The sequence below is a fragment of the Corvus brachyrhynchos genome, unplaced genomic scaffold, assembly GCF_000691975.1.
Source record: "Corvus brachyrhynchos isolate BGI_N302 unplaced genomic scaffold, ASM69197v1 scaffold79, whole genome shotgun sequence".
Lineage (NCBI taxonomy): Eukaryota > Metazoa > Chordata > Aves > Passeriformes > Corvidae > Corvus > Corvus brachyrhynchos.
Window position 1 is genome coordinate 686,962 of NW_008240023.1, and position 8,600 is coordinate 695,561.

General features: G+C 49.1%; 2 protein-coding genes across 5 annotated transcripts in view; one reads left to right on the forward strand and one right to left on the reverse strand.

The window, feature by feature from the left end:
• Positions 1-1,991, reverse strand: part of LOC103621863 (helix-loop-helix protein 13-like) — a 3,160-nt gene extending 1,169 nt beyond the window's left edge. The window contains exon 1 of the mRNA XM_008640724.2: positions 866-1,991. Within this exon, the coding sequence (XP_008638946.1) occupies positions 866-1,301 (436 nt within the window). The 5' untranslated portion in view covers positions 1,302-1,991. The remainder of the gene's footprint in view (positions 1-865) is intronic.
• The window catches only part of LOC108448942, a 21,969-nt gene that overhangs the window by 11,101 nt on the left and 2,268 nt on the right, over positions 1-8,600 (forward strand). For 2 of the 4 annotated variants that reach the window (XM_017743436.1, XM_017743437.1), the window contains exons 3-5: positions 3,312-3,500; positions 5,286-5,327; positions 7,413-7,522. In XM_017743436.1, coding sequence (XP_017598925.1) covers positions 3,312-3,500; positions 5,286-5,327; positions 7,413-7,522 — 341 coding nt within the window. The other 2 variants (XM_017743438.1, XM_017743439.1) reach the window with 2 other exon arrangements.

Consider the following 8,600-nt stretch of genomic DNA (forward strand, 5'->3'; position numbering starts at 1 on the left):
TGAACCCACCCCCCACCCTGCTCCTCCCTGCTCTAAATCACCCAAAACCTGTTGCTTTCTGAGGTTGAAGCCCTGTGTTGGGCATTTTGGGCCATTTCCCATCTTCACCACGCAGTGGCTCGATGAAAAATCTATTCTGGAGGAAGAAAGGCCGAAATTCATCCCACCTAAGTCAGGGATTAAGTACAAACCGAATAGAAAACAGAATAACAGCCCTTCGCTTCAAAATAGATATAATTATATTAGATTATAAATTCCAAATAGGCATTTACTTCCCCATATTTTGAAAATAGCTTGAAATTTGAATGCTCTGTCTTGTGTGTCCTGGTTCATGTGTTGAACCATAACCTCTGAGAAACTCTGGGTTACTGGAACATCTGTATTTTAATAAATTACATGCTGTTTGTGTCCAAAACCAGGTGTTTTTCTCAGCTGAGCATCAGCTAAGGAAAACTTCTGAAGAAAACGTGGAAAATCTCTACAGGCTCCATCAGAAAAGAACAATTTCGCACAGGATTAAGCAAAAAAGTCTAAAAAGATATTCTGAAAATAAAAATCTTTCATCTTCCTAAAAGGAAGCATTCCCTTAGCAAGTTGCTTTGGGGGGGGGGGGAAAGGGGGGGGTGGGTAAGGGGAGCGTTATTTGTTCAGTTTTTTAAAGACAAAGATCCTCCTCAAAAGAAAGTTAAGAGGGTGAATTATGATTTTCTGCTGCCACTTTATTTTGGATTTCCCCTTTTTGAGGGTCATTTCTGTGCTGTTCCAGAGCTATTTGGATGGGGCACGTGGCTGCCCAAAGGAAACTTGCCCCGTGCATGCCCAGGCGTCGCTCTGCTCCCCCAAACACCGCCCATCCCTCGCTCACCGCTCGTATTCCAGGCCGCCCGCTGGGGGCTTTGGAGGCCGCCCCTCAGGCACTGCTCCACGTAGGCCTTGGGGTCAGAGCCGGACACGAGGATGTCCCCGAGGAGGGCGATGTAGGCGATGGCTAAGCGGAGAGTGTCGATCTTGGACAGGCGCTTCTCGTAGGGGAAGGTGGGCACGTGGCAGCGGAGCTCGTCAAAGGCCGAGTTGATGCTGAGCATCCTCCTGCGCTCGCGGAGGTTGGCGGCGCGGCGCTGCCGGGGCCTCCCGGGGGACCCTGTTGGGACAGGGGACTTGCCCAGCTCAGCACCCCCTGAGTGCTCTGCCAGGCACTCCAGGAGGAAGTTCTCCAGCTGGATATCGGGATCTGCCGGCTCCCAGAGGAGAAATTCCGGAGTGGGGTCCCCCCGCTCGAAGTTGTAGCAAAGTTCCTCCATGCCCTGGCCCACCAAGCTCGAGGAATTCTCACAACTTCAGGTTAAACTGGTTTATCAAGAATATGGGATTCTAATTTCAAACGTGGGCAGGGAGTTCTGGTTGTGTCCTTGAGGAAGATTATGGGAAAATTTTGCACGGTTGCAAATCCAGGTAGGAGTCGGGATTTAAATACTTTGTGCCTTCACTGCAGGAAAGACTTAATGGCTCCTCTTCTCCTCTCAAAACTAATTAGTACACGTGCCTTCCTTTTTATTAGCTGTCCACTACAAAACATTATGAATGAATCCAAGACAGAATGAGATTCCTATTGACTTTCTCCTGGAAAATCCATTGAAGCAGTTATTGAGCCCTTCCACAGGTCCAGTCTCTCCCCTTGCTGTTTAGAGGAGGTTCACAGAGGGATTTTGTTTGGTGAGGAGTGGTTGGAGGAAGGAACAAAATAGTCCTTTATCTTTTTGGTGAAGTGTTAATAGCCCCACAGTCTCCTGCGGCCGTGCAAACAAAATCCTATTATATCGCTGTCACAAACACATGGTTCTGTGTTTGACAGCACGAGCCAGTGGCATCTTCTGCTCCTCTGGAGAGGGAAGGTGCGGGATGCACTGCTGTGGAAAACCGGGACACAGTGGTACCTCATTAAGTGAGCCAGCAGCACCTCCTTTGCTTGCTGCGTTTCCCATTTACACTTGAGTCACACGTTTGCTCTGTGGACATTCCGTGCTCTGTCCCGCACCAGGAAACAACAGCAGCTGTAAAACCACACTGGGTGCAGTCCCGGCGTGGTGCAGCTGGTGGGAGAGCTGGAAACTGGGAGAGCAGCGGGTATCCAGCAGCACAGGGATGGGGTGGAAGGCGTCAAGCACCACCAGAGCTTTAGGGCAGGTACATAACGTAAGTGTGTGCTTCATTCTCTTCTATTTCCACAATGCTTCAGCCAATGTCTAAATTAATTCAGAAATAGTTTAAGTCGTATTTTTAAAGACTTGAGTGAATGGAAAGGAATCATGTTTAAAGTTAGAGCAAGCCTAAATGCTTTTCCTGAAACTTGTCATAAAGAACTTTTATAAAGGCACTTAATCACGTGCTTGACTTTGTGCACAGACTCCCGTCCTGCTGCTGTGTGGTGAAGTTTCAAGAGACATCTGTGAAGTTTGTGAGCCACAGGCAGGGATTCCCGATGGGACAAAGCTCAACAGCTTCAGGTAAAGAGCCAGAGAGCAGAAAACGACCTGCGTTTTCCATGGATCTCAAAGGATTCTCTGGTTCTCAATCTGAGAGCGTCTTAGGGTGCTAGAGGGATTGACTTTAGGATAAGGCACAGGCTATTAAGGTCTCTTCTTAGCAACCTGGCATTCTCCCTTGTGGCAATTCTACCTGTCCCAGAACGCTTAAGGCAGCAGAAAACAGGCTGCAGGAGAGGTTTTTGCAGAGTAGCTGTGAGAAGGTGACAGTTTAGGAAGCATTAGGACTGCCTTTGTTCTCCTTGTTGTGCAAATTAAACAGGAAATCCATTGACTGTAAATCTGCGTGAGAAAGGAAAATGCCGAGTGTGACAATCGCAGAATCGTTAAGGTTCGACAACAGAGGACAAATAGCTGTTAAATAATTAGAGTTTGTCTCGCTTCCTCTGGTCAGCTCAGGGCGTGCATTTTGTGCTGGTCTTGTACAAAGTAAATAATTCGTTCTGACGCCAGTGTGCCAAAGAACGGAATTTTGGTGTAGTGAAAGTTCACAGTGACTGACAGCTTCTGCTCCAGCTGAATCCCAACAAAGCTAACAGGGAAGGAGGGGATGGATGCACGAATGGCCACAGTCAGAGGTGGCAGAGCTGAGGCTTGAACTCGGAGTGATCAATGAGGAGCTCATTCTGCAGTGGTTTCTTTGAAGTCATTAAGGCTGGAAAAGACCTTTGAGTTCATCAAGTCCAGCCGTCATCCCAGCTGTATTTCCTAGCGTCCTGTCCAAGCAGTGCTCCCAAAAGAAACCACTCACTCCAGGTTCTCTTCCAGATGCTTCTCCAGCTCCCCAGTCGCTGTGGAACTGAGCACTTGGTGGTGCTCATTTGGCACAAGCAGAAGACGTTCGAAAACACCAAACTGGGAAGAGAACAGCAGCTCTGCTCCCGGAAAGTGCTCTGGAGGAGCCAATTGTCCACTGGGAACAAGGGGCACAGACCAGGAGGCTCAGCAGATAACTCGGTGGGTTTTATGTGCTGGGTTCCTCTCTCTGAGCAGATGCTTCTCCAGCGCTCCACGTTCCCTCCCAGATCCATCACCGCTAACAGTGTTGCCTGGGGATATGTCTGGCTCCACAGATGCCGAGCAGATGTTCCAGCAAGCCTACTTTTAGCATGTTCAAGGGGAATTTGGCTCTCTTGGAGAGACTCTGGACAAAGCAGGAGGAGGAAGGGGAGGGGAAGAAAGAGAAAACAAGAAAAGGTTTCCCCTTGGAAAGCCAGCTGTGAAAGAGGTCAGGTCTCCGGAGAGAAGATGAGGTTCCTATCCACAGGAGCAACCCTCACCACAACTCCAGACCTGCTGCACTGCCAGGGTTTCTGCAGCTCTGCTCACCAGAGAGGGAGGGAATGTGCAGATAATTGGGCTAATTTTTCACCTGTCTGGAAGTTGTTGGTGAAGGAATGTCCCAAAGGGATTGGGGGAGCAGGGGTACCACCCTGAGCAGGGATGCTGTTGCTTAAGGTGTGTTACAATTTCAGGGGCTGCTCAGTTGTTGTTGTCTTCCAAACCCCTTCAGCTCCAGAGGGATCCAGAAACAGCATTTGACTGCTGGTCATTTTTAATCAGCAGGGTCTGATGAAAGCAAATTCCTGAGTCAGAAACCCTGCCCTGTCTGTGGTAGGCAACGGAGCCATCATTGTTTGGGTTTGGATTTTCCAGGTCTGGATATCCACATCTGCCTTTAAGAATTTTAATATTCATGCTGGAAATGCCTTCCTCAGCCTTGTCCCCCTTCCTCTGCCATCTACACAAGTCCACACACAGCAAACTCTGTGATTTCATGGAATTTTGGGTACAAACCTGCTTTCAGGGAATATTTCCGCTGCAGGCTTTTTTCTTTCCTGTGCCTTAGGAGCTGTCAGCTGCTACCCTGTACCTGGATCTCGAAGATAAATGGATCACCTGAGCTTATTTTGGAAGTAGATTTTTCTCTCCCCTTCTTGTCCCATTTGCCTGATTTTGGACTCAGCTTGGGGAACCTTCCCAATGACAAAACTGATAATTATTATTAATATTTTCTGCTTTATATATATATTTTTTTTTTTTTTTTCTGGGAATTTAGCTTGAATACGTTTCCATCATCTTTAATTGCTTAATAAAGGAGTCAGCCCTTGGCCTCGACAAAGAACAGATGGAGAAGGGACCAGATGCTTCACTTTCAAGTGGGATGACTCCAAAGCACAATCCATCATGTCATAGCTGCTAATCCAACGTTACACTGTGCAGCTCATCCTCAGAGCTGGGAACTGGGGCCCAGATGAGCAGGGAAGAGCAGATGAAAGATGCCAAAAAATCCTGGGGAACGCTTTACCCAGGTGGAACGGCGCAGGTCGTGGTGGTGTGGCTCCCTCAGCACGTGGGAGTGAAGGCAAAAATGCAGCTGCAGAGGGATCTCCAGGAACTGGCTGGTGGAGATCCCAGCCAGAGGGTGGACACCAAGCTCCTGGAGCTCCTCTGGAGCTACATGCCAGGCCTGGGACACCTGAATCGCTGGGCATATGGTTTGAGAAGAGCTGGGGGGCAAGAAAAGTGCAGGTATTATCATTTAACAGTGGAATGTGTTGCTCTTTAACCTGAAACGATTGCAAATGTGAGGGCATAATGAGAAGCAGAGCAAGGATTTCCAGGGCAAGAAGATTTCAAAGGGCTGATGGCTATTTCTGGGATGCTCCAAGAATTGCGAGGTGAAACTTTGCAGGATGTTGATTTAAGTGAAGAAGGTAACAGGACCTTTATTATTCGCAGGGTAGAAAGCTCAGATGTCAGAGAACGAGGAGGAAGACACTGGTGAGTGGTTGTTAATATAACGTTGATTTATTTCAAATTTAGTATAAACTAGTCAAGGTAGTCTCTGCTTTAAATGCCTTTGGTGTTTAAAAGTGAACACAGTCCCTTTAACCTTTCTGCAGGGCGTTTGCAGAGCTGCAGAAAATTAAGCCCAGTCTCCAGGAGGGGGAAGGTATTTTCTCTCATAAAAGCACTCACTGGTGGTTTCCCCTTTCTCCCAGAGCCTTTTATGAGTCGGGGGATGACCTCTGGGCTCCTGCTGCCAAGTGATTCCTTATCCAAGTCACTGCTCTGTGACTGCTTCTGTGAGGGAATGGCCATTTTTGGGACACATCAGCCTCTGCTTTGATCTCAAGGGGCGTGGAAATGCTCATGGAGCTCCTGGAGGGAAGTGGTGTTCCTTGCGGAATGGCCTTGGCAAAGCTGCTTGCCCACAGAAGCTGTGGCTGCCCCTGGATCCCTGGAAGTGTCCAGGGCCAGGCTGGATGAGGCTTGGAGCAGCCTGGGACAGTGGAAGGTGTCCCTGCCCATGGCAGGGGAGTGGAATGAGATGAGCTTTCAGGTCCCTTCCAACCCAAACCCTTCCATGATCCTGTAATTCTTGAACCATCTGAAACATCCCTCCAGCAAGGGGAACATGGGGCTGGGATTGCAGACAATTCCCACGAATAACCCTGTCTCCACATCCAATGAGAAATACCTCTAGGGAGAGGAAAATCTGTCATTCATGTGACATTTGATGCCGTTCTTAGTGGGTTTATTTGGATATGTCTGGGTGGTGGCTTTAGGTACCTCCCTCCCAGAAGGTTTGGGTTGCCTCTGCAAAACCACTGGAGAAAATATGTTTTCTGCAAGGTGCTTGTACAGTTTTTATGGAGGTGGGTTACCCGTCCCTGGAGCCCTTTTTTTGGGTACAAGAAATCCTAAGTATCTGTGGGTTTTGGCATCATTACTTAAGGAAAAATAAAATTACAGGGAAAACCCCCCAACCCACTGTCTCCCACACCTGTTCCAGGGCTTTTTTCCTAAGGAGAGAGCCGATGAGGAGGAGACACAGCTGGGAACAGCCAAAAGGATGAGACAGAGACCTGTGCAAGCTCCAGCTTGCAGCCCTGCCACAAATCTGGTGATCTTTCTCACTAATGTGCCACTTCTGTGGGATTTTGGAGCCCGAGGCTCCCGCTGTGCACCCAGAGAGCAGAGCCTGAAGCCCAGGCTGCGGCTGGGCTGGGACCCATTCCCCAGCTCCCCCATCCCTGCTGGCTGCACCTGCACAGCCGTCCCTGGGAATTGTAAATCCCGCAGGTGGCACCTCATAAACCTGCCTGGAGACCCCGGCTTTCCAAGCAGAGTCCCCCGGGCAGCTTTACAGAGTGATGGCTGCTTGACTGGCAGCTGCTGCAGCTTTATGGGAAGCCAGCACATGTTCCCACTAAAAACCGGGAACAACGGCTTGGGAAAAGCTCCCTGCCTGCGTGAGAGGCCTCAGGCCCGCTCTCCATCTGGAAGGTGGCTCTTCCTGGCTTTTTCCAGCCACCTTGGAAGTGCTTTGGATGCGATTCCATGCCGTGGTTGGCTCTGTGGGCGCGGGGGCAGGACGGAGCACACCCCAAGCCTGTTTTTCATGGAGAGCTGTCACACCGGGTTATGGTGATGCTGTGCTGGGCACAGAGGGGAAGGTTGGGTTGCTTTGGGATTTTTGTTTTGTGTTGCAGAGAAGTCTTTTTAAAATGAAGAGACAAAAATCAGAAATCTGGGAACGGGCTCAGGTGCCAGCCATGACAACAAACTAGTCTGGAAGAGAAAATCGCATCCCAAATCTGGACAAAGAAAGGAGCAGATAGGGGCAGCTGAAGGACTGTGAGGGGCCTGCTGTACCCTATGGAAAATGCAAAGATTCAGTCTTAAAGCAATTTTGGAACCACTTGGATGGGCTATTTATTGAATATAGTTGGTGAGGACACCACTCTGGAGCTGGACCCCACTCCACCGTGCCCTGCCTGGGAAGTTTGGGGTGACGCACATCATGGGATGCTCAGGGATGATGATCCCACTGTATTTTTCAGTGTTTTCTCCTTTTTCCAGCTGGCAGGTCACTGCTGGATCAAAGAGGAGCCAGTGCTCTCTGACAGACAAGTGTCACATCCATGAGGGGGCAACCAGAGCCTTGGGGACAAGCACCAAAGGATCTGGAGGTGTGGCAGGCACTGTTCTCCTGACTTTATTCAACAAGAACCTAAGTACATTTTTTTACTAAGGTTTTGGGCATGAGAGTACCTGCAAATGCCTGATTCTTTCTCCACCCCTGTGCATGCCTCCTTTGTTGCCCGGGGTTATCCATGTGGAAAGAAGACCTGGCATTTCAAAGAGAGTCAGGGAATCTTAAAGGTTGGAAAAGCCCTCTGAGATTATCAAGTCCAACCTTTGACTGAACACCCCATGCTCACTAAACCATATCACAAAGTGCCATGTTTCCCTGTTTTCTGAACACTTCCACGGATGGTGACTCCACCACTTCCCTGGGCAGCCTGTTCCAATGCCTGGCCACTCCTTCAGTGAAGAAGCTTTTCCTCCTATGCAACCTGAACCTCCCCTGCCATAACTTGAGGGCGTTTTCCCTTGTCCTATCGATATTTCCCTGGGAAAAGAGGCCAACCTCACCTCTCCATGATCAATAGTTGCAACCGCAGCATGAAGTGGCCACAGCTCCAGAAACCCCTAAATTGTTGGTAGAGGCTGAAGGAATATGCCAGGGAAATTATCAGCAGATTCCTGTGCTGGGAGAGTGTGGAATTCCTGGCCAGGCACAGTATGGCTGCTCCTGTGAAATTCGTGGAGAAGTATCTTTTAATGCTGAGCAGAACTGGTCGATTAGGTGATGATGTTAGCTTGAAAAAGCTTCCTCTCTTTTCCATCTGAGTGCATTTGGGGAAGCCTGCTTGTCTTTAGGGTTATGTGCTCTGGTTTTCCCACCAAAAAAAAAGAGGGAAAAAAAAACCAACCAGAAACCTGAGCTTTTCATGCAATCTTCTGCTTCAAAACTTGGCACTCGGAGAGACCCATCAAAAACTATTAGTCTGGCACTGACATTTGAGTCAGTCTTCAAGGAATTTGAGATTTCTAGAGGTAGAGAGGAAGGCTTATATGGGAAATCTCAGGAGGAACCCGTGTGCTCTGGGGAGTTCTGGGTGAACCATGATGAGAGCAGCTTTTGGAAACTGGAGCTGCGAGCTGCACGAGCCAGTGACAGGAATAACAGAGCATGGGGAGATG